Raw genomic sequence first — 27,161 nt, forward strand, 5'->3', positions numbered from 1 at the left:
GGAAATGATACATCTAGAGTACAAATCTTCCACATCCTAGCTCTTCTAAATAGCAGACAGCCCAGAATGCTTTTGTTATAACCCATGCTGAGCATTCAACCTAAAGGCCCCCTTCCCCATGCTTGCCTCCATAGGTAGTGAAGGTTTTATCACAGTAGGCAGTCTCTCTTACACAGTGAAGGTTTCAGGAACAGTCTTCCAAAAACAAGAACAATCACACAGCTACAAAAGCATAAAGATGCTTTTCAATGAGCTATAGTAGATTTCCAAACATACACTCTTTCAGAGATTGTTTGCTAGGTATCAGAATAAATTCACAAGGGAACTCAGAACTTTTAGTTATTTTTTTCTGCAACATTTCTTAAAAAGCTTGTAATGCGTATTGCTTATTGAAAAATAATCATGTATCTTTCTTAAAATCTTACTTAGATCTTTTTGAGCTCATTTTTCTATTATTCCATTCAAAGCAAAGCAAAGATCCTGCAATACCTTCTGTCACATCTCCACAAAATCTTCACCAACATCGGACAAAGAAATCATTGTTCTTTTGACTTTGCATCTCAGTAGATAGACTAAACGAGCTGTGAATATCAGCATTTAACCAATAAAGAGAGATCTTTATTTAAAATCTATCAGATCTGCTTCATCTATAAGGCTAATTGAAAAGGCTATTCAGGTCAGCTGTGATATTAGAAGACAACTGAATCACATTCAATGCTATTCAAAAAACATGAATGGACTCAAAGAATAATTAAACCATGGCCATTAAAATTTAATTTGACTTAGTAAAGACATTAACATTTTGGTTTTATGCAGCAGCAAGCATTCTGAACATATTTGCATATAATTCTGAAACCGAGAATTGTCAAATGCTTGACCCTTATGTAACAAAAATTCTTGAAAGCAACCTTAAAGTTGAGATGTATAATAATATATAATATTATACATATATATAAAAGAAAAGAAAAGCAAAAAGGAGAAAAATTCTTTCAACACTGTGGTTATATGATTCTGCTTTTTCTTTACATATAAGCACTCATAGAATATAGGTTTACACCTATGTACGCACGCACATCCAGAAATTATCTGCTCATAGTATCTTTTATTCTGACTTGCTCTTCTTTTATCACTACTTTCAAACTTTTGTATCTACCTGATAAGCAAGATTTTCTGTAACTGAGCAATTCTGCCCAGACAATAGCCAAATTGTTCTACGTAGCTACCTTAACAACCTCATCTCAACTGCAATTTTTCTTTCACACACTACTTTAAGTAACATCTTATAGGATAGGGTAAAGCAACTTACTTGCTATTTCTTATCAAAGCCAGTCGAAGTCCTACAAAATTTAACTTTGTATTAATTGCACACATGGATTGACACGTGGATTGAGCAGTGCAATTAATACTCTAGATGGAAAGAATGCTATCCAGAAGGACCAGGACAGGCTTGAGTGGTGGGCCCATGCCAACTTCATGAAGATCAACAATGCCAAGTGTAAGGTCCTGCATCTGGGTTCTCAACCACAGATACAGGTTGAACAAAGAATGGCTTACAGTGGCCCTGAGAAGAAGGATGGGGAGTGTTGATTGATGAAAGATCCAAAATGAGCCAGAAATGCATGCTTGCAACCCAGAAAACCAACCATATGCTGGGTTGCATCAAGAGAATTATGACCAGCAGATTGAGAAAGGTGATTCTGCCCCTCTGCTCTGCTCTTCTGAGACCCTCCACCGAGAGTACTGTGTCCAGCTATGGAGCCCCTCAACACAAGAAAGAAAAGGATTTGTTGGAGAAGATGATCAGAGGGCTGGAGAATCTCCCCTACAAAGACAGGGAGAAGAAAAGACTCAGGGGAGACTTTATTTTGGCCTTCCATTACCCAAGGACGGCCTAGAGGAAAGACATGGAGGAACTTTTTATAAAGTACAGATAGTGACAGGATGAGGGGGATGGTTTTAAACTGAAAGAGGGTAGACTTAGACTAGATATTAGAAAGAAATTACTTACTGTGAGAGTGGTAAGACACTGGAACATGTTGCCCAGTGAGACTACGGATTCTCCCCTCCCTGGAAGCATTCAAGGCCAGGCTGGATGGGGCTGCGAGCAACCTGCTCTAGAAGGAGGTGCCCCTACCTGTAACAGGGGTTGGAACTGGATGATCTTAAATGTCCCTTCCAACCTAAACCATTCTATGCTTCCATAATTTTAACATTGAATATCAGATTCAGATATCAAACATACAAATTAACTTTGCGTGAACTCTGAAGAACTTAACAGTTTAAAGACAATACCTTATTTAACTCTTAGTAGCGTACTTGTGATTGTTGCTTTCTTTCTACAACTTTAGCTTGATTGGAAAATACTATTGCCAATATTCCTGATAATTTGTATATTTGCAAATATTCCAAATAATAACACAAAGCACTTATATAAGCAGTAATTTTAAATATTCTAAATGATAACAAATCTGATCATGTATCAGTAAGTAACTAACATCTCAGATTGCCTGACAAAGAAACACATTTACCCCTAATTTTGTCTTTTACTTTTACAATCACATCTAAAATTTTTAAAATGTCAATACAGAATGCTTTATTGTAATAATCCTAAAATAATATAATCTAGGTCTTCATATATTTTTGCTTGCACATTGCTTCTACTACCCTGGTTGACTTGCTAGTTCTCATCATCAGTGGTCATGAGACAGAAAACACTAAATGTTGTTAATGTTATTGCAAATCCCCTCCAGGAGGTGTAAAATAAGATGGCAACTGAAAGGCTGAGAATGGCATCAAAACTCTACTGTCATAGTGGCATTGCAATCTCTACTCCAGACCCAGCCCTCGAAAAAGCTTTAAAAAGAGTAATAACTAAACAGCATCCTTCTTATGAGCTGATAAACCTGTGAAAATGGCAATGGTTTGAATAGAGTAGGGCACGTAAAAAGCTTGGATGAACAAAAGAGTTTCCTGAGATAGGTTTTGAGAGAAATAACTGTACTGAGTAATCAACTGTCTCATGGATTCATACAAAGATCTTTTTGGCCATGGCTCCTAGATAACTTATTCACTGGTTTCTACTTCATGGTTCATCATTGCTAATAATAAATGAAATGAGTGGGAAAAATAATCAGAGTTCTAATGACAAAATTAAGTGACTGAATTATTCCAATAGATTGTTTCTAAATCGGCTTGTTTAGGCCATTAATTTGTAAAACATTCTCAACTTCTGCCTCAGAATATTTTTATTCAGGACATCCCCGTTTCTCAAGGACAAATAATTCTAAACTTATATGGAGTTTGGTACTGTAAAACTGTTTTACTAAGCTTTAGGACCAGACCAGATGAGATTTCAGCATCTCTGGGTTAAAAGCCTCATCCAGAGTGGATTATATTTTCCTACAGACACATGAATGACTGCACCCATGAATTATATCCAATCTCTTTTATTTGTTGCTAGAAAAACTGCTAGATTCTTCCAGGAGCTGCTTAAATTAGAGAGTGTGCAGACAACTATATCAGCTCAAATGTTCAGTGAGCAACTTGCCTTAAAGTTCCTTTATGGCAGATTTCTCTCTCTGACAAAGTGGAATAACAGCAGATAACAGCAGCAGAAAGTAAACAGAAATTATAGTATTTGTACAGCTGTTACTACAGTTTGTGCTTTGGTGTAAGAAGCATGGAAATACATCTAAGCATTGGGTGCTAAGCGTACGCATGTAAAGAGATACTGTAGTGCCAGGTATTGAGTGGAATAAGGAAACTCTGCTACTGGGTTATTGTAAAACCTTAATGAAAGAAATATTTGCAAAATTAAAGTTGAAGTCTGGTACTACTTTAATTCTAAATTCAAGCAGAATGAAAGAAGTGCGTCATAGGCTTTGAAATATATTTATTTCTCAGAATCTTATAAAGATTTGGAGTCACATTAAGGGCTTTGGCTTCTTCCTCTGCTGCCTGCTGTAGCTATTGAACATTTTTATTAGAACGATCCCAATATGACAAGGTCAAATGAAGCCTTTTATCGAGACTTATCAAGGAATTCATGCAGAGGCCACATGCCTATCTCAGATAAAACACAAACTCTTGAGCATAGTAACGAGAGCTTAGGAAATACAATACACTTCACATATTTCAACTGACATTTTCCAATATATGAGCATATGTCAGAACAGCTGTGATTCCAGGCTCTATACAGAAGTCCTATTTCTGAAATGAATGTTTCACAATAACATTAGTTATTCAGTGTGAGTATCTGTATCTCTTTTGCAGCTATTTCACTTTATTTCCAAGATGGAAAGAAGGAATACTTTTAAGCAATTTTCTTGACACACAACAAAGATCAGAGCCCAATGCTATCCAATTCTGTTATGTTTTCCTTTGTCTCGTAGAAAATTCTACCGCACACACAAAAGAAACTTTTCCATTGTAATAAACAAAAAAGTGGTGCTATTTGATGAACACACTGTGCCTTTTCTTTGTTCTCTTCATTGTTTTTTCCATGGTAAATCTTTATCTACAAAGCCTCAAATTATCTTTAAAAAGAAAATACAAAAATCAAAGTTGGAGATAGTGAGCTACAATTAGACTCAAATTATAAGACAATTCAGTAATAAGAAAGCCACAAATAAAACATCCCTAAGACTGATGCAGGCTGGGTAAATTAACCTCCTACTCAGACAGATACTACATGATGAGTACTAGTTACTCTACTTGAACACTGCCCAGGGCATTGGACACCTTTAAAATAACTAAAATATCAACCACCCATCTAAACCAGAAGCAGTGTTTTTTACACAGTGACACAATCATGAAAAATCACGAAGATCTAAAGTAACTTAGAATACCCTTGGGTAGCTGGATGCACCTTTTACAGGTTGGCTGAAGTTAACTGGGACATCTGCTTGCTCATCTAGTAAACCTAAAAAGCAGGAAATATATAAATCTGTTCCTTCTGCCTTCCAGTTGTGGACTATTTTCTTTCCTGTGTATTTACGGAGCTTTTGTAGAGAGGTAGTGTTATTTACCTCAAAGGCAAAAAAAATTAGACTTTCTTCTACAGTAGGTACTGCTCAGTGGATTCCAAAAAGCTCTTCCAATACCATGGATGTTCTTAATTTCTAGATGGGAGGATTATGGCTATGGAATGAAGAACAGCAGTGTTCAGATGTCATCCAATAAGAATGACAGAACAACTGAATTAATTGATACAAAAAAATGCTTGCCTGTATACTTAGCTGACAGGTTGCAAAAAATATAAATAGAAAAATAAACCTTAGGATCACGATTTGGATCTGCTGTTTTTTACAGGTTCCATCCTCATTTTATGTAACTTCCAGTGCTACTGACTATGGAGCCTGCAGCCTGTGTTCAGGCTCACACTACTGGTAAAAGTTAAACAGAATACATATCAATTAGTATTTCGTTTTCTTCTAAACAATTTTTAGAATTGAATGTCTTACAAAATGGATACAATCATCCAGTCAAAATATCTGAGTGTAATACAAAGAATGCAAGAAAACTGGGACCAATATGCATTTACTTACTGAAAAATTCTTAATTGTCTTCATTGCACAAAAAATAAACATTTAAATAACAAGCAAATCCACCATCAAAAAGACAAAATACCACACCAAGTCTTCTTCTTAATGCTCATTTAAAAGTTATAGCACACATTAGACTAAACTACACTCCTACATCAGAGGTACTTAGGACACATAATGGTAGGTATTCCTGACCTTTCAAGATCTGTCTTATAAATGGATTAATAAAATAGTCTTAAATCACAATTCAAAATAAGAAAGGCTGAGCACTGAAAACCATACCACAGCAATTCCTGATTCAACTAAACTGCATGATAAATTCAAGTCTTTTCGATGACATTGTCCACAGTATGTTTTATGTTGCGTTATCAGCATCCTCAATGCTTCCTTTTCCACAATCAGATTGTTAGACCTTCGCAGATAGACAACATAACGCATTCCTCACAACGTAGTTGTGATTTATTTATTTCAGTTGCCCTACTTCTGCATTTCCATGCATTTTGTTTCAAGACAACCCATACTGTCAGAAAAGTATTTATAGAAACAAATTTGTCCCAACTTCTCATACCTGACAATACCAATTGAAACTCTAGGAATGTGTTTTACAGGTGTTATAAATGTTTCTGTTCAAGTGTAACAAAGGATAAACTCATACAAACTTCATTTTATTCATTTCTGCTCCTGAATGATTTCAGATTGGGAGTTATTGGACAGTTAATTAAAGATCATTGAAACTGGGAGCTGCAAAGGGTTGCCATCATGGACTTTTTTTTTTTTTTTTTTTTTTTTTTTAAAGTTACTTGAAAGTCTTTATATCCCTGTATGGATTTAGCTCAAAAAAAGAGAGTTACTTTCAACCAAACAGCACTACAGTTGTTTCCAACCTAAAACACAAGAAAAGCATTTGTGATTAAATATGTTCTGAGCTATAGTTTCATGAAAACAGGCCAAGAGATGAAAGAATCAGAATGAGAAGGCATTGAGTAAGTAGCAGACAATGCTTCAGTAACGTAGTGTTTGAGAAGAGGTAAAAGAGACAATTTGGGAGTTAAGATGTGACAACAAAGGAATAAGGAAGTGGAAATAAACTGTACACAACATATCAGAGAAACTGTTCTTGAAATATTCTCAGATTACACCACAGACTGCATCACCATTTCCAATTTTCATGGCTTACTCAAACAAGTTGTGAGCCGGTGTTTTGATTAAACCACATAGATCATAATGAGATCTCTACTAAATCTCCATGGCTGTGGATCAGCAATAGAAGTTCCGACCCCAATAATTCTTCCAGTTTTCAACATAGTAAGTAAGGTGAGTGGCAGCCCTGCTCATGGCAGGGGCACTGGAATGAGATGATCTTTTTATGGTCCCTTCCATTCTTAACCCATTGCATGATTCCCTCATACCTCACCTTGTACACTGCTAGCATAACAAAAATATATATATATCTCATGAATTACTCCTGAATAATGTATTTGCTCCTCAGAGCCCAGATTTTTCTTGTTTTTGTATATTTCTTCCATAACTGTTGAAGAACCAGTTGATTGTGAAATATCTTTCTATCCTCAACAATTAGCCAAAGATACACACACAAAAAAAAAAAAAAAAAAAATTAAGCAGCAGATTTAATATACTAAGGTATTTTTTTAATGGCACGTCATGCTCTATAAGTAGTGACATAAGAGATTGTACAGAACAAGAAACTTGATAATACTAAAGGCAATTCCTTACCATTTTGCTGTGTAGCTTTAGGAAAATGCTCTAGGAATTACTAGTACATGAGTCATTTATGTTCTGAGCAACAGTCTCGAGTTTCATTTTACAGAGCAAGATGAACAGCTTTAGAAAAAGTAATCAGAAAGGAAAAAAACCTCCAAGATCTCCCTATCTATTTAAAGATTGTAGTATACCCAGCTTAGTCAGTACTTACTACAGCATATATTTCTGTCACTACCAGCTTTATTTTACTACATCTCAACCTCATGTAACCAATTCTCCTAAAAAAAAAAAAAAAGCCCTAAAGCTTTTATGCCTTTGTTTAAAGCATGGCTTTACAGTAGACTCAGCATTGGGAATTCCGATACATTTAAAAAGAAAAAAAAAGCAGGGTGAAGTACAGTAAGCAATCTCAATACCATTTTTTCAACAAGCTGTACTTAGATGGATTTTGTTCTGACAAACCAAGCAATAATAATAAAACACAAGAATCTAGGAATATCATCAGGTATAGGAATATCATCTAGGAATATCATCTTATTAAAAATTAAAAAAAAAAACCCACAAATTCTCATATTTTCCACTGAGTTTCTTTGATTTACAAGACAAAGATATTATTTTCTGCATACCTGAATGATACAGTTCAGTGAGTTCATTTGTTTTCAACTCACCTTCTGAAACCACCAGTTATGGTAACCAAAGCATCTGGTAGAAACGTACAGACAGTATTCTTGACAATCAAGCTTACTGCATCTGCTTCTGCCTTAGATACACAGCTAACAAGGTCCTCATAGTAGAGAAACCCTGAAATCAAAGGTTAAAAAGTGCTGATCACTCTGTGAAATCCTCAAAATCTACTTAGTGTTATGTAAGCCCAGTGTGAAATACATAGACATCTCTCATCAGGAAGTCAAGCCACTTAATTTGTACTAAGGACAAGAAAATCCTAGCTAATTACAAAAATAATGTGTGACTTTGAAGCTGAAACTATAGGTTTGTTTTAGAATGTTATGTAAAGAAATCTATTTTGACCTGTTTCTACCTTCATACTATTTTTACAGTCAGCCTCCTGCCTTGGATTTGATGGAATCACATGCAGAAGAGTTTCTTCCTGGATTCATCTTCCTTCTTGTAGTTTTGATAAATTACAGTGTTCTTATGAACAGCAGTTATAAATAATATGGCCGTCAGAATATTGGTATGCATTTCCACTTGATGAGATCCTGAATCAGGAACCTGAATTACTCTCACTTACCTACTAGTTCCTACCAATGGCATTTTGGATTTACCACTTAAAAGGGAACACTTCCTGAAATGATGGACTCCAACCAAATATGGGCCCCAGAGAATTAGTGGGTATGTAAAATACTGCTTTCTTCATGTTTGATCACAGTTCTTGTATGAAAAGAGCCCAATTCTGCAGGTTGCTTCAACACTTTGAGATAATATATGTGTAAAAAAAAAAAGAAAAGAAAAGAAAGAGCTTGCCAATCCAAAGGATTCTAAGCTGCGAAAATAAAGTTACATAACAGTAACGTCATGTTTTGTTCTCTTCATGTAGTGGATTTTTTCTTTAAAGGAGTTCCTTTATTTAGAAAAACAGCACAAAAAATAATCTTTGGAGCAGCAACACTGTTCATCTAACTATGTTAAAACTGTGAAGATAAGATGTACCAGGATTATGAAGGTAACTCTGCAAATATTTCATCACATATCTTAATTTGCACTAGATTAGAGCTGCCTTGAACAACACAGGCTGCACCTTGAAAAGCAGTTCTGAGCTTTTCTATTGTTGGAGTTTTTTCACAGTTTCTATAATAATGATCCATTAATGATTTTGTGTATAAGAACATGTTTCATTGGGTACCTGTGCAGCATACTTAAAAAGATATTAACAGCTGTTCAATGACATCATTTTTAGAGGGTCCTAATATACTAATTACTGTTTTAACCTACTAACTTAATATTCAAAAGATGCTGTGTCAAGAAATTGAACTTACAAATAAATTGGGTTACCACCGTCTTCTTCTCTCAAGTTGTCACAGCACAGAGATACTGAGTTTTTAATGGCACTTGCACCTTACCTGCTCTCTGCATTTTTGACAGCTTCAGGGTCTTGTCAGCTTTTACCTCTTCCACAGTTCGTAAACCCATTCTGAACCATTTCTCTGATGTCTTCACTCCCACTCCAAAGACTGAAGTAAATTGCTAAAGTCAGTGAAAGAAAACACATTTCAGGTTGTCTGAAAGAGAAGTAAATTAACAGTGAGTTGCTAACAAGGTGGTTTCACAGTGAAAATGGTGGGCAGATTGTATCCTACACTAAAGATTAAAAGAAAATAGTGTACTGCAAATACACAGATCCAGCTTCCTTTTTTTGTATAGTTATATTCAGTAGACAATTGTTTTATGTGTAGATTTCACTTTAATGAGAACTACCTACGCAATAATAAGGTAGCATGCTAGCATCTTTTTGTAATTTAGTTAAATGGACACATTCAGCAGTGGTTTGAAATAAAAAAAAAGACTTTGTTTCTCTGGAAAATCGAGACATGCAAACAGAATCATAAGGTAACTGGATAACCTCAAACCACCTTTATACATTAGGAGGCGTCTCAACACTGCTTGCCTAATTTAACTGAAATTGCATTTTTATTTTATGCTACAAGCTATCACTTGTACATATTTAGGTGTCATCACTGTGCTCCAAAGAGATTGGACAACCTGTTACTGATGTAAACCACTGATGCGTAAGCAGTAGATCAGTATCGCAGATTAACAGAAATATGAAAACAAGAAGAAAAGCCTTCATGCCTCCTGAAAGCACATTCTTTTTCTTCACTTTGTCAGTACAGAGACACTCAATAGTTTCTCTTATGTAATTTAAAGAATAGCTATGCAAGATGTGAATAGCTGCCATTTTCCACTTCTACAATCTGTGAATTCCAACCTTGCTATTTTGTGTTTTTCTAATTATACTAATTCTTTGGAAATAATTAGATAAAGAGTGAAAATCTTGGATAATATTAAATATACATTTTGTATATAATGGATGAAATTACCTATTCTTTGCCTGAAACATGGTCATTTACAAAAGAATGATTTTAAATACTTTGATTGCTATCTTTTAATTTGTCTCCTAGTGCTCCGTCTTCAAAGGAGCCTATTACAGGATTCAGAACTATTCCAAGAAACTTAATTAATACAGAGAGACAGAACTTAAAATGAACTTTATGCTGATGCCTAAATTTTTAGGATAAAAAAAAAAAAGTAGTTCTTCCATAAGGTCCATAAATATTCATTGTTAATTTGAAGACAGTGCTGAGTGCAGTGCGTAACAGACAGCATATTTCTTAAATGGCACGCACAAGAATTCCCATTGTCATCTGGTAAAAGTGAATTCTGTCAAGTTGTTCTCTGCAGCACTTCCATAAGGAGAAGAACTGACCGTGTCATACCCTATATCAATAATACGGTGTGTTTATTTCAGTGTTTTGATAACTGCAACATTGAGATCAGCTGTGATCATTAAAGTCATAACAAGTAATTAGCAATAGTTACTAGAATCACGTTAAACAATGAAAATTAGGAATTTGCTAATATGAAATTCCCTCTGCTGTTGTGAGGCTCCATCTGGAGTACTGCATCCAGGCCTGGGGCCCCCAGGACAGGAAGGACAAGCTCTTGGAGCGGGTCCAGAGGAGGGCCACTGAGATGATCAGAGGGCTAGAACACCTCTCCTATGAAGAAAGGTTGAGGGAACTGGGCTTGTTTATCTTGGAGAAGAGAAGGCTCTGGGAGACCTCACTGTGGCTTTCCAGTACTTGAAGGAAGCATAAAAACAGGAAGGGGAACAGCTATTTGAAAGTGGATAGTGATAGGACAAAAGGGGAATGGTTTTAAACTGAGACAGGGGAGGTTTAGATTAGATATTAGGAGGAAGTTCTTCACATGGAGAGTAGTGACACGCTGGAACAGGTTGCCCAGGGAGCTTGTGGATGCCCCATCCCTGGAGACATTCAAGGCCAGGCTAGATGTGGCTCTGGGCAGCCTGGTCTGGTGGTTGGTGGCCCTGCACACAGCAGGGGGGTGGAAAAGGACCACAATGACCATCAAGTTTCAACCCAGCCCATTCTATGATTTTATGATCTTCACTTACCTAGATACGGATTAAAAAAAAACTAGCTACAGCCAGTTTAGACAAATGGCTGGGGCTGCCCTCAGCTAAAAAAAAGATCCACATTGGTTTGTTGTAATTTGGTACATGAAAAAATGCATAAAACATATTGGAGATATGTCCTCTGGTAGATATTTTCTTAATCTCTGAAATACAATATATAATTTTTGATCCTCAATTTTTAATACCATTAATAAGTAAATCTGGTTGCTGAATCCTGCCTCACATGAGAACCTACACCTCTTTTCTGACCATCATTACTGTATCTGAACGTCTTTTCATACCACTGTTACGATTCAGAGGGAATGGATCTGCCTTAAACAGCTGAAGCAAATAATACAGAGGGAAATGTACCAGTCCCAATCCTTTTATTCCCCTTAACATTTTTTTTCTGAAAACACAGAGGATATTTTTAGAAATTAAAACTGCAGATAAAATTGAAAACATATTTCCAGTGGAGAATATTTAAGAAATAAAATTGTAAAAAATGGGAAATGTGGTATTTATTTTCTAGGTTTCCTGTAACTATGCAGAAATGTGACCATGATTCTGAGCCAACAAGATGCCTGACAAAGAAATATCTCCAAGACTTATTTCTTTTTCTTCACTCAAAGGAGAATTAAACTAGATCTGACTCATCTACTTCATCCAGTGTTCTCTTTATACCAGAATGGAATGGCATAGTATTATTGCAATAATAAAACGGGAGAGGGAGTAATGCTAAAACAAACACTATATTACACTTAAAACAAATGTAATGCATTCTCTTTAAGGAAAAAAGTGACTGCTCAGTTCAAGCTTAAGAGCAGTTGTGTACGCATCATAATGACTATAAAGGTATCTTATTTCACAGTTATTCCATGCTCTCTTTATTCAATATCTATTCTTTATTTATACTTGATGTTTCTTTATTATAAAATACTTGTGTCTATAAGTAAATTCCTTACTAATCAGAAGGAAATATACTCAGTTTTCAATAACAGTAACAAACCTCAAAGATTTACCTTAAATGACTTATATCGTTCATCATTTAGTACATCTTTAGCTCTAGAACTCTCTCCTTCTTCAATAATCTCCTGAACAGAGAAAAGCATTATTTTTAAAATCAAGATGTAATGAAATAATCTAATGAAAAGTCTTCTCCACCTATAAAAATATTGAGAGCATATTTAGCAAATACATCATTTTATTCCATCAAGATTGAAATCTGCAGTCCTTTCTGCAGAGGAAAGAAAACCAAGAATGTCAACGGTTTACAGGCTGGTTCGGCCCGGTTCCGTGACGAGCGGGGTGGAGGGATCCGCAGATCCGCACCTCCGAAAAAAAGGAAACAGGAGACCCCAAAATAATTAAAACAGCGGCACCGATCTGTGGATAAACAAACTAATTTACTAAGTATATTATCGGAATGCAAGATAACATACTATGATACAGTATAATCAGAATTGAAGCTAATAAATCAAATATAATGAGAGAGAGAATGTCCGAAAGGTGGAAAGGCCTCACCACAACACTGAGGTGAGATGCGCAGTCCAGTTGAGCAGCAAGGAGATGGAGCAGCGCCCACAACGAAGGGCAGGCGAGAGACAGAAAATTACTGAAGGATGAAGGAGGAACTGGGACTACAGAATGAATTTCATAGTACTTGTTTACTCATACATTTACTCAAAGATGAAGTAGAAATATGGATCATGGAATATATTTCACACTACTTGTTTACTCATAAATTTACAGCCAGAGAATAGATATTTATTATAAGCTATAAATGTGTTGCTATGAAAATTAAATTTCATTATTTGCTTATTTCTCTTAACAGTAAAAGTATTTTAAAACCAGATGGTTTTTTTCTTGAATGTACAGTTCCCTCAAACTCTCTGATAAAGAGGGAAAAACAAAATGAGAAAAACAAGACATTTTTATAACAACAAAAAGTCATTCTACTTTCTGTAGAGTCATAATTGAATTCCCAGCCCTTATGTAGTAGGTACAAGGAGCTCTTCAGAGGCTGCATTCTTAACTGGTGGAGTGAGGCAGAATAGGAACCAGACTGAATCACAACACCCAGCAATGACCTCTGCAAGCAGTGGAGATATTCTGATCAGCTCTTGTTGCAGTAACAGTACCTGAGATGCAGGGTTCTGAAAAGGCCAAGAATTAAAGAAAAAAAGGGAATTCTCAAAGTTCCTGTAAGAATGTGAAGTTCATCCTTCACCTAGACAAAAGGCTCTGATCTGATTCAGAGCAAGTTAGGATTTAACATTAAATTACTAAAATATTTACCAGTTTGGCAAAAATTGTATTTCCAATAAAACATTCAGGTGAGAAAAGTGATGTTGCCAAGGGCAGATGTTACATAAGTAAAACTATTATTGCTAAACTGTCACATTCAAATCAGAGCGGGTTCTTAAAAATTGCATATAACTCTCACACTGCATTATTTATTTGCACTTATTTGTGATTTAACTTTATTCATAAGAGAAAGCATTCTGTTTTATAACTTTATGTTACTATAAAAGCGTTCAAGGAATCACTGAATTCCTAATCTCAAGGATAATATATTGTTACTAAAGGAAATACACACAGTTGAGTAAATGCATACAAATATTAATGCTGTATTCTGTGACCTCTAAAAGTAGATCTGAAAAGATCGATTGGCTGCAAATGCAGAGGTATGTTACCTCAATAACGTCTCTGACTCTGTCTCCCATGCAGGGCAACCCCTGTATATCTTTCATGCTGGTTACTGGAAATGGAAGAGATTTCAGCACAGAAGCTGCTCTCAGAAATTCCAAGCAGAATATTTCATTTTCTTTGAATTCATAATTTTCAGCCATTATTTCAAAGGCATCCTGGGAGAAGAGAGAAAGAGGGTAGAAACAAAATTAGTGCAAGCTATTCAGTACATTCATTAGAAGAGTTACTTTGTAGGCCAAGTCAAGAAAGACTTAATTATAATAGTGTGAAAAGATGGAGATCATCACAAAAATTCAGCATCATCACATAATCACTTTAAGGTAAAAACTTCTAAAGGCTTCCAGCTGACTAGAATCTGGAAGACCATGTTCTTAATGAAGCCCTGCAAAAAAACCTCAATTTATTCCAATGTGGCAAAATTAAATGTTTTCTTCTCAGATTTGCAGAATGTACCATTGCCAGAAGAGACTTTGGCTGTTCAAAATACATACCTAAAATCCCACACCTGGAACTTAGGGATGACCCTGTGCACCATTCAGGTGGGATTGGACAGACTAATTGCAGACCATAAATAAACACTATTAGAAAGACTCGTGAAGTTCCTGCACGACAAAGAGCCTTTCATCCCAGCAGGAGATCCCATTCTTACTCATCAGATTCTCAAGAGTAGCAAGCTGATCCAAGTCTTGAAAGCACCGTACATCCCGCATTTATGAGGCGGCTGAGTATCCTTCCTGTCTTCCAACTTACTCCTGTTGATTCTTTAACCAATAAGACATCACAAAATAATAAAGAAGTGGCTGTCAGTGCGCATCTGCCTGCAATTGCATTTCACTAAGATGTATTTCAAGAAGCTCATCAGAAAAGTTTTAAGAATAACAATGAGTAATCACCCTGTGATACATATACCAGGAGACAGCAGATGATTTACTACAATGACTGAAATGAATAGTAGGAGTGGAAAAGATTAAACAGATTTTTCCTGCCCTTGGGTAAGTAATTAACTAGTAATTAAATTCCCCTTTGTACTGTTTTTAAAAGTCTTAGAATTTATTTTGATTTTTATTGTTGCAATAACGTACTTTATATCAGAAGATAAAGTCAAGATACAGGCCCTAGGCATCCAAAATACCACATGCATAATAATTCCAGGTGAACAGGATGTCAGTCCCAATACTACTCACTGCCATGATAGCAAACCCAGTGAAGTGATTCCACCACTCTTGAGCTATAATCTCTAAGATAATAAAAACAGAACAGTTATTAAAATTAAATATGCCTTTCACAGTGAGTGTAGATTGTTTACTTGTTATTTTTAATTCAGCTTGGTGAGTTCTAGAAAAACAGATCATCTGACACATTATATTGTTCAAACTATTAACAGTATGGTCTCAAAGTAAATGAAAGGCTTTGCTTTAAAGAAAACATATCTACAGACCCTAGGATCTGCAAAGCTTTCCTCTTATTAGATCTCCTGAGATCTCAATTGGTCTGACAATACGTCTTCAGAAGAAACAGATACCTCAGTTGAATAAAAACACTTTTTTTTCAGTGCAACCATGACAAAGCATTCTGCATCTTTCTCTTCACATCTGTAAAAAATGCTATGAAAATAGTGAAGCAGGCATTTTACTAGAGATTTGCAATCCCTTTACGGATGACATTTTTATTATTCTCTGGTTCTTTTTGTATTCCCAGTTAATACATGGTCAACCTACACTACATTTTGCAACTATCAACTCATTTGTGTGATAGCTATTAATAAGACTTAAGACATTAATTCAACAGCTCATTCTCTGTTCTCAAGCTCCCTTGTTGAAATAGACCTTTTCCTCTTTTCTCTTATAGAACAATATTCCACAAGCCTATTTATCTTCTAGGAGAGCTCATACATACAATTCTCTTTAGCTGGTTGGTTCCAGTGAAGACTTTCCTGAAATAAATAGGGTTCTGCTTTCTGAGTGAACTCTCAGTAATTAAGATTGTTAAAGAAACAATTAAGATTTTGTGATTAAAGAATTATTAAGTAGTCAAGAAAGTCTAAACATTGGTCATCAGTTGTCCATCTCACCAAGGAATCCTCCACTTAGCTGCACACTTATTTGGCTGTTTAATAAGTGCAGTGCAATTCCATATAACAATTTACCATAGACATCTTGGGAAAGATCTGTTTAGAAAGATGTACGATCTGGGAGTTTTTTCAGCTAGCCCTCAGCAGTACAGAACTGAAGTGGTCAGATGGTCTATGCTGTTGTGTTTATATTGTTTGGGTGTTCTTTCAAGTTCTTAATCTTCTTAGTCTTCAGCAGTTTTGAAGAATCTTTCTTACTATTTAGGAAAATATCTTTGTAGATACTACTATTCTTAGTTTCATAATACTAAAGTCACTTTTCTTCAAGTGAAGTTTACATTTCCACTCACAAAATTACAGTTGCTCTTTCTATTCTCTCCTTACAATGTATGCTCAAAAGCACATGAATGCTGAGGAAACAAATATCTGGCAACAAATAGCGCAGGTTGACACCAGCATAAACCAGGGATTGATCAAAAAAGTTACAGTAGTTGCCTCCTTTTAAAATAATCTATACAAACACACCCCCAGAAAACAACTCTTGTAAGTACCAGTTTAGCAGGATGCAGTAATGACAGACTAAGAAAGCTATCTTCTAGATTAGGAAACTTGAAAAGTCTGTGCAAGCTTCCTCTCACCTCCAATAGTAGTACTCTTTTGTGGGCATTTAAACAGACATTCTACCCTAAAGAATCAGCCATAACGATAAATGTATCTGCATATACCAACATCACTGTTTGATAGAGGCACTATCCCCTTTCTACTGCTGTGTGGGCAGTCTACAGGAAAGCTGTATCCCCACCATTATTGAAAAATGCAGTCACATGTACCATTGTACTCAGACACTGTTGACAGTCAGTCAATGAGAAAACAATTAAAGCATTTTTATTATTCTAGTTTGCATTATTCAATGTTTTCCTGCCTTCGCAGAGCTCATTAAGCTATTTTAAATAAACAATTAAATAGTACTGAATATGCATTATTCCCTGTACAAAACACTGCTTGAAAATGCTGCAATTAATTACAAACCTACCTTTTTACATAAAACTGCTTTTGATATTCTTTTTTATATAATCTTTCTGCTTTTAAAAAAATACATAAAATAAAAGTAACTGATCTTCAAGTGGAGTTACAGCCTATTCAATGTTTTAGTACACACTGGAAAATATTCCAGGTGGGGAAAGGACATGGAATTCCTACATTAGCTGAGAAAAAGCTTGCAATATCACAGACACAGAAGGGCCCAGGTTGGAAGGGACCTCTAGGATATATAAGATAGAACCATATAATCGCAAGGTTGGAAACAACCTATAAGATCATCTAGTCCAACCATCTTCTCTTTATCACTGCTACCACAAGCTACTAAAACATATCTTGCAGCTCCTCATCCAGACTCCTCTTGAACACTGCCAGGAATGGCGACTCCACCACCTCCCTGGGCAGCCATTCTAATGCCTGACCACTCTGAGATAAAAAGTTTTTCCTCACGTCTAACCTAAATCTCCTCTGGTACAATTTGCGGCCATTTCCCTGGATCCTGTTCGTTGCCTGGGAGAAGAGGCCAAATCCCTCTTCACCACCATCTCCCTTCAGGAAGTTGTAGAGTGGAGTGAGGTCTCCTCTGAGCCTCCTCTTCTCCAGACTAAACAATCCCAGCTCCCTCAACCGCTCCTCATAAGACTTGTTCTCCAGACCCCTCACCAGTTTTGTTGCCCTTCTCTGGACAAAGATAACTCACATATAACATATACACATATCTCAATATTTAAGATAACTCATGAAATCTATCTACGGTGATATAAAAAAGAAAGTTATTAACCCCTAGTGTTACTCTAAGCTTCAGTACTTTGTATAGAAAGCACCGCGTAGCTTCTTTATCAGTTAGATGAATACTCAGATTGCCTGTTTAACAAATACTAGTTTAAAAAGGAAAGTAAATTTCTAAGATTTTTAACATGGAGGGTTTTCTTAACCTCTGGAGTATTCTGTAGAGACTGTTTTAATTAAATGTGAAAGATAGCTGAGCTACATTTCAGCTTTGTATTATTCTGAAAGCTGCTTATCAAAAACGGCCCATCTGTGCCTGAAACTGAAATGTATGTGAATGAGACTTATGCTATGGGAATATTTGGGGATGGGATGGGCTTCAAGATAAATACTTGTCAGTTGCAAAAGTACAAAAGGATTTTGATTTATGTTAAAAGAGGCTCAATGTGCTGACAGAAATTTTGAAGCTTATTTAACATTTAGTACTTAAGTCTTAAGATAAATACTAAAAATGCCATAACATGAGTAAGAAACAGGTAAAAATGCACAATAAAATATTAGCTTATAGAAGCTAGAAATTAGAGTAGAATCAAAATACAAAACAAGATTATCAACTAATAAATTGGAATAATTCTCAAAAATAAACTTCTGGTGCATTGCTATTTTCTGTTTCCTGAAGCATTTTCAACACGAATATCGGAATGCATGAGGCCACTCACATTTCAGGAGAGCAAAAACAGTTAATAGTTCCAGGTTATGCTTCATAATATCCTTATTCTAACATTAAGGCTTTCAGATCAGTCCCACTATTACTTGCAATATTTTTTAACAATGGTCTAAAATTTTTGTAAAAACAGATGCTTCCATTATTAAATTGAAAAATATCAAATGGAAGATATTTTGAAAAAGTATTTTAAATCTAATCTATTTTATAAGTAAAGCATTACAGCTTCATGGGCACATCACTTGTCTTATTTTCACACCTGTATCTACTGTTCTTCTGCCTTGTGCACTTGGAAAGTTCAGACCTCCCTGCCAGTGTTTCCCTTGCTATTCTTCATTTGCTGTCTACTGGGGCTGTAAAGTCTCCAGGGCATGAATTGTTCAACATCCCTTATAAAAAAAGACCCCATCTTACCTGAGCTTGCAAGAGCAGCACAAATGAACAATATCGTACTACTGTAGAGGTGAACTTAACCCACTGAAGAGATAAATATTTAAGTGCGCTAAACAAAAAGAAAGGAAATAAGAAATCTCACATTATACCTTACCACCTATACTTTTATATTAAGAGCAGTGAGTTGAATGGAACTGCTTTTTCTCTCAATCACTGTTTAACTCCTCAAGTTTATTAAATAAGTAGTAAACCCATAGGGTCGGTTCTAGTTCTCATAAAATCGCTGTTGCCCATATTTCTTCAAAATTAACCAAAGTGATTTAACAATGGAGATTTAGAATGACCAAGACATTCAAATAATTTTCTTTCAACTTCCTCCAGCATCAATCCTAATTCTAAAACCCAAAGGGAAGAGTTGGAATGTTTATGTATACTTTTTATATACGCAGAGAAGCAAAATAAATCATTTCAAGTTCTTATTTCAAGAATCTGAGTCAAGCTGTAGAATTAATGAAAGCAATTTCCATATAAATTAAATGATCCATTTTGCTTCAGTCTGAACTTTTTTGAATTTCCTAAACCAAACAAAAAAGCCCAATACTTGCTCAGGTCTAAAGATTTTACTGTGTCATGTTATATCAACTGAAGAAACAAAGGAGCTGAGAGACAGAAAAAAAACAGAAATAGAATAATGTGTATTATAACGTTCATGATATTACTTGATTGAAGTAAGCTATGTCAGTAAGTCTGTTTGTGTTATTTAGTGTGCATTCAGTTAGTTGGTTTTCTACCTACAGAATTCTCAAGTTCATTAGACTTTCCCAAGGCCTTAAAATGGAATAATAACAAGTATTTCAACCACTGATATAACTGATGTGCATTTCTTTAGGTAAAAGAAAAAAAAAAGAGAAAATAAAATATGGATTACTTTTTTCTCTAGCAAAATGGAAAGAAAACCAGGCATTTTCCCATGCTAAACATTTACATTCTCATTACTGTGAGTAACAGCCTACGTAGAGTAACACTCAGAAGCATTAGAAATAAGCCTCAGAATCACAGAACCATTTGCCTTTGACTTAATTAGTTTCTTCTGTAAGAATTTGATTGTGTTTTCTTCACAGAAGAATGTCTTTCTGAATTTTGTTGCTGCCTGGTATTAATATTCAAATTCAACAAACCCCCTTGAGCGAAGCAGAATGACTCCATTTATTTTACCACGTGCAGCCACCAAGTGTATATTTTCAGCAAGACAGGAAAAGAATGGCTAACTATTTACAAAAGAAGCAGAGAAGAATGTTATAATAATATTACCAGAGAATAGCATTAACATTTAAGGCAAACTTAAGATAAACATGTTACAGTAGAAACTCTGGGTGAAATGATTTGCCCTTTTGTTTTATGTGTTTATTCATTTGGAACAGCTGCAGTCCAAGCTACATACTCAGGTGCACTCCCGAATCATGTAAATCAGTAATGCCATGGCAATATGTTCTAAGCTGTGGATCATGAGGCCACAGTATGTGTAACACAAAAACGCATGAGACTTCACAAATCAGAGGGAGTTTCCTTTCCATAAGCTGCCACACAACGCCATACTCTTGTCCTTGACATGTAATTTGACATATTTGATGTACTTTTTATGCAAACAATGGGATTTGCAGCACTATTCTCGGCTTGAAAAAATAATTTGAGTGGGGATTTACTTCATACAGAACATGGTCATGAAAATCTGCACCATTTTTTGTCAACCATGCTGTAGCTTCTTCCATGACATAAAAATCAGTTTGCTGCAACTTTAAGTTCTTTCCTAGATCTTACATTATAAAGGAAACATTAAACAGCCAAACAAAAAAATAGAAATTTAACATGTACTAAACATGTCATTGTCCTCGTTTCTACCAAATCTGACTGACATTTGATTTTCGTAAATGGTATTTTATTCTGAAATATATAATTTTACTTTCAATAAAAACTTCTCACTAACTGCAGTTTTATCTCCAGAATTAAAGTCTTCAGCATGTCTCCCCCAGGAATTAGCACATCCAGTTCCTGACTGTATGCATGTAACTGATATATTAGCAACTGTTCTCTTGCCCTTACAAAGAGACAAAAAGATGTCAACAGTAAATACCGGTCTTTCTCAAACTTAACTGCTTCTCATTCAAAAGAACTTGATACAGAGCATCATGACACAGTCCAGAAAAAGGAAAAACTGTGAGTTCATCCAAGAATGCATAAGCAAATAATAACTTTGTGCCCTTCTACTAGGCAATATCAAAACCCAGAATTTTCCAGCTGACAGAAGAAAGGAGAAAATCTAAGAAAATTGAACTCTCTCTCAACTGTGTCTCACAATATGAAGTTGTTATAACAAAATATCATCAAAACATAATTCAAGACTGATTGGATCTAATTTTTTGAATGTACAGCACTGAGCCAGGAAAAATCTGTCATTAAATGGTTGGCAGCCCACAGCATACACAATGAATTATACCAACGCTTCAGTGCATTTGGTAAGAGCTTCCACTGAAAAATCTTTTGGAACAATTTTACTCAAGAATATGAATTACAAGTTTAATCCACAAAATAACATCAAAAAATGGAAGCCAAAATCCTGTGACATTATGCAGACAAACTGGCAGGTCTCCAGGAAACGTACAGACTGCTGCTGTCCATAAAGACCTAGGCCTTCAGCTGTCATTGCAAGCTTTGGTGGTGAAGAAAAAGAGCAAAAAGTCCTAATGAGTTACACTATGACTTTCAAGGCACAGATGCTAGGCAGATATTTATGCATTATCAACTTGTCCAGTGCCACCTCCGGAAATAAAGTATTGCATGAATTCGGAACAGTTTCTCTCGAAGTAGAAGGATGAAAAACTGCCATCTTTGTCATTTAGAAAACCTAATATCTACTCATATTCAGAAATGTTTGATATCTAGGATATCTGAAGGAAGTCTCAGCTTATTAGTTATTGAACTGCAATCCTTTTAATTTGTTCAGCTAACTTCATTCATCAAATACAAGTTATAATCTGACATTAAAGCTACTGCAATAAACTTAGAAGTAATTTTAGAACTCTTTATCTCTTGAAACACAAGCATAACAGAAACCATTCAATAAATCTGTTGCTGTTATCACTATTTTCCACTGAAGATTGAACTGAATCTTGGACTACATTCAGGAATTCAACAGTGTGAAGACAAGCCCTATGACTCACAGAATCACAGAATGGCCAGGGTTGAAAGAGTCCTCAAGGATCACGAATCTCCACCCCTCTGCTACATGCAGGTCCACCAACCTTCCATTCATTACTAGACCAGGCTGTCCAGGGTCCCATCCAATGTGGCCTTGAATACCTCTAGGGACAGGACATCCACAACCTCTCTAGGCAGCCTGTTCCAGCACCTCACCACTCTCTCTGTAAAGAACTTCCCCCTGACATCCAATCTAAATCTTCCCTGCCTCAACATAAAACCATTTCCCCTTTTCCTGAAGCAGAGTTATATTTCTCAATATCTAGAAAGGGAAAAGTAATGCAAGAACTTGCAAATAAATTTTCTTTTAACACCTGATCTCTTAATTTTTAAATGTATCGTCATAAAAGGAAAGCCATTTTCCAGATCCTTTTGTGACCAATATCTTAAAGAAATAAATATCACTACAGCTTCATATCTTATAGAAGTAGCCATTGTACATGGTCATTATTCATCAGAATTATGTTTTTCACCTTCTGAATGAACTGACAAATAATGTCCTACTACAGGAACTTCAACAAAGAGCCATTCACATTCAAAAGGACTACTACATTCCATCATTTTAAGCAAGTGTAGAAATAAGGTCCTTATTTCACCTCTTCCGGAAAGCCGTCTTTTACAGAATCGTTAGCCCGTATTACATCTTCCCCTAAAGCAGGATGAACATGATTTTTGTAAACAGCAAAAAGGAGTTACTACTTTCAGAAGGTTAAACAATAACAGTAATACACAACTTTGTGTTTTTTAGCAGGAGGCAAGACACAGTAACCACTGGCAGCGGTTTGGTAATGTTGGAATCACTGAAGTTGGAAGGAACTTCAGCAGGGTTCTAGTCCAAGATGATGATCAAAGCAGGATCAAATTCTGATCAAGTTGCTCAAAAAGGGAAATTTTGTAATGAAACAGATTAATCTACTTGTGCACTATAAGTGCTATTATATAATTAGTACACTTGATGATTATTTCAAAGAATCACTGCAATGTAAAATTCAGGTTAATTTTGAACTGCTCATTCCAGATCAAGACATTTTGGAATTGCTCCCAAATTTAGTGTTAGTTCTGAATTCCCAGGGCTCTTAATATTTACATCGTAAATGTTACTTATTCTCAAATCATTGTTACCTGATCTTATTCTTTTTATCTAAATCTAATAAATATTACCTATTTATATGATTTGTATGTATTTATAATCACACACAATCTAGCATGACAGTTATAAATAATAACTAAATAAATAATAAAACTAAAAAAGATTAAGAGGAGTTTCATATTATAGTTGAACTATACACCAGATTTATTCAGACAAATTGCTCTGAAAACTCTGTGACAAATGTTTCCTATTGAATGGTCATCACCAACTGTTTAGAGACAGTCAAGAGGAGCCATTACATAAAGTAACTTAAGAGGAATTTAGACCACATGACTCAGATTCTTCATGCCTCCTCAACTGTATAATGGTAAGAGCATTAAACAAGATCCATTTAAGTGAACAATATATTTTCTTTTTGTCATGTAAAAGTAACTATACCAATCTGCTTTCATAGTTAAGCAGCAAGAAATCTGAAGCATACATTTAAAATTACTGAATACTTGGATAAAAGATAAGGGAACAAAGAAATTAGGAAATATCTTGAATTGCCCAAAAGCAAAATTTGCTTATCATCACTTCTGTCTTGTCAAATAAGAGGCAAGACCAAATGATATTTTCAGAATGCCATTCTATCATTTGTTTTAAAAAAAAAAAAAAAATATATATATATATATATATGCATTTACAGGCTATTTGTATAAAGATTCACAGTATTTTCAAAAGCACCCATAAAATGAACTCAAGCTAGCATTCAATTTAAATATGGTAGACATACCTTTTTTATTGCTATAATTGTGCTTTTTAACTTATGAATTTGATGAGGACAGTATGGATGTATTAATTATTTTATTTAACTTTTTTTTTCTTTCATGGAAGAAATATGACTTACTGTGAATTTCTTGTTGCAGTTATTTAAGGTTGTCTTTCTTTGACATGAGTACTGTGATACTTTGCTTGCAGTAAATGATGACACTTCCGATTCAGGTCTTTTCAGAGTAGGATATTGCTCTGCTTGTTCCTAATACAAAAATAGACAAATAGCTTAAAATGACAAAATAAATACATTAAATGAGCCTGAAATATATAGCTGTTAATGCAGCTAGAGATTAATAATGCTCTTACATCTTCCTAGGAAAAACTTCTAGTATCATATATGCTCCACTGATATTAAAAGTTTATAAAAGTTCTTCATTTTCACTTCTTTATAAAAGTTCTTCATTTTCCATGGTAAGTTCTTGCAGAGAGTTTTCAATGGCACTGCCATTTCTTGCAGTAAAATTTAAAAGCTACAAGAGTTTAAAAGTAGATAAGGTTGAAAGAAAAGGTGTATTTTTCCAGAAAACACTAGATTTGATACAAAATCAGGGAGGTTACTCAGAGAAGAAAAAGAATGTAGACAATTCACTTTTTGATCTGTATCTAAATTAAGTAGTTGTCAAAAAGATATATTGACCCAACTCAGACATTATTTTCAGGTGTTCATCTGAACAAAGGAAAGGTGCCAGTTGTGAAATCTTCCTTAAAGGGGTTTTTAACCACGAGGCCCACACATTCATTCTCTTTTCCCCTAATTTTGTTTCGCACGAAATGGACCAGTATCAACAAAAAGTCAACAATCCACCTCAGGAGACTCTGTAGCAAGGTGCAAAAGGAATTCCACTGAAACGCAGAATATTCAGAGTCACATCCCCACTAGCAAAAGAAAGTCCTCACTGTTCAAGAGTCCTGATCTGTTAGCAACTGGAAAAAGAAAACCTGGCAGCAGCTTTTGCAATACTTTACGTGACCAGTATTTTGATTACTTTGCTATCAGAGGAAGTACTCAAATCTCAAATATTTTGAAAACTCCCAAAGTATTCTCAGCACTTTTATGGGTTTTTTGCTATTTGTCATTTTGTCTAAAAAGATTTGGCAGACTGTCAGAAATATATTGTGCTTTATTATCCAAAAACCACAGGGAAATTGTTTAATGAAAAAAAATTCACATAGATGCACTGAGAAAATTTTTGACCCAGTGACTGAATGATGACCCCTTTCTTCCCATTGTCAAAAGAAATGCAGTCATAAAGATAATATCTATGCTAGGCAAACCTTTAAATACGCGCATACAGTCTCCACACACACACAAATATTTTCATGCTAAATTGCCCTTGCATTTGATTCAGAGCAGTTAAATAATAATATTCACACACACACAAGAGGTACATGCTTGTGCAGTTGAAGGAGTGCTGAATTACATGGCAGTTTTCTTAGTATACACCGAAAAGAAGGAAATTATATTTAAGACCAAGACAGGTTTCAGTCAGAATCAACAACTCTACTCATCCACTCCTGTACACCTTCATGAATTATACTTTACAATTGATTATAAGTCATATAAACCATGATTGATTATAGCCAAAATACTGTTTGAAATGACAGCGCCAGATGAAAAGACTGAACAGCATTTTACTGAACAGAATATATAATTAGCTGTTACTCTCATTAAGACCTAGACACACTAGCTAAGAAAAATAGGCCTACATGTAGCATTACCTAGGTAATATTAATTGAGGATTGAAAAATGAATACAGTAACTAAGTATTTAAGAGGGTGGTAGACTGGCATGAATATTCTGCACCTGTCCTAGCAAAGATATCCAAGCATTTTTCTTGAATGTTATCCAGCAGTAACAATGTTTCTAAATAGCAGGACATAGTTATATAGACAATAGAAGAAACTCAGGCTAGAAATCAGCAGAAAAAATGTCTAGCAAACTGTAATTACTATAATGTAATTCGTAAGAAGTACTATGATGCCTGTATGATAACCAGAGATGATCTCCTATCATCAGGAAACAAGAAGTATATTGCTTATTGGTGGGAAGAACAGATGGGAGAATACAATTTGTACAGATTATGGGACAGTCCTAAAATTTAGCCCAGGGGAAACTATAGTGTAGTACAAGCAATCTTGGAAACTCACATTGCCTCAAAATAATTTGTAGTATCATGTGTATGAGAAAAACATAAGCATTAAAAAATCATTTTTAGTTTTTTCAAATATCTCCATTATACTAAAGAGAAAATTATGGTAAATTACAAAGGGACAGCTGCTGAAAAACGTCCAAACAGGTAGACAGCCTGCTTGCTAAATGCAGTTATCATTTACACCCCACGTCCACGCTTCTGTAACTGTGGACACAGTCACACTGGCATACCTGCACAGTGACATTTCCCACATGGCAGAGGAAAGAAAGTCAGAATTAATTTTTACAGCAGAGAGGCTTTGGTGCAAAATGAATCTTATAGAGGATGTCTTGACAAAGAACAAAGCAAATTTAAAAACGAACAAACCACAAAACAATTGAAATATAATAGAAATAACAAAGAGGGAAAATGCAGCAGCAGTGAATAAGTTGTGCAGATATTACAGGCTGCATCAGGCCACATTATTCAAGAGCCAGCAACTTTGTGAAGTCCAGACAGCATTGATCAAATAATAAAGTCTGCTGATATCCCACATTTTATGAAGAGAAGGCAGCTAGTTGGTAAGTTTTTTTTTTATTTTCTGGGAAACTCAAACTTGTCAGTATGAAGGATTTCTTCTATTAGTTACAGCCTCTTCTCTTTCACAGGGCAATAGAGTGAGACACTCAGGAAAATGTTAAATGTGAGTTGCCTGTCACATGATGCAGCAAAGGATTAAAATACGTGGTACCTTCTCCTAATATATGGGGAGATCCTTTG

The 27,161-nt window shown here is 35.3% G+C and overlaps 1 protein-coding gene across 2 annotated transcripts in view; it reads right to left on the bottom strand.

Annotated features, from left to right (window-relative positions):
- DNTT (DNA nucleotidylexotransferase) overlaps positions 1-27,161 on the bottom strand; it is a 100,423-nt gene that overhangs the window by 57,625 nt on the left and 15,637 nt on the right. For both annotated transcript variants that reach the window (XM_052677459.1, XM_052677458.1), the window contains 5 exons: positions 24,323-24,451; positions 14,118-14,288; positions 12,444-12,515; positions 9,347-9,470; positions 7,934-8,066 (listed from right to left, as the gene is read on the bottom strand). In XM_052677459.1, coding sequence (XP_052533419.1) covers positions 7,934-8,066; positions 9,347-9,470; positions 12,444-12,515; positions 14,118-14,288; positions 24,323-24,451 — 629 coding nt within the window. The remainder of the gene's footprint in view (positions 1-7,933; positions 8,067-9,346; positions 9,471-12,443; positions 12,516-14,117; positions 14,289-24,322; positions 24,452-27,161) is intronic.

Source organism: Tympanuchus pallidicinctus, unplaced genomic scaffold (genome assembly GCF_026119805.1).
Source record: "Tympanuchus pallidicinctus isolate F22 unplaced genomic scaffold, pur_lepc_1.0 scaffold16, whole genome shotgun sequence".
Classification (NCBI taxonomy): domain Eukaryota; kingdom Metazoa; phylum Chordata; class Aves; order Galliformes; family Phasianidae; genus Tympanuchus; species Tympanuchus pallidicinctus.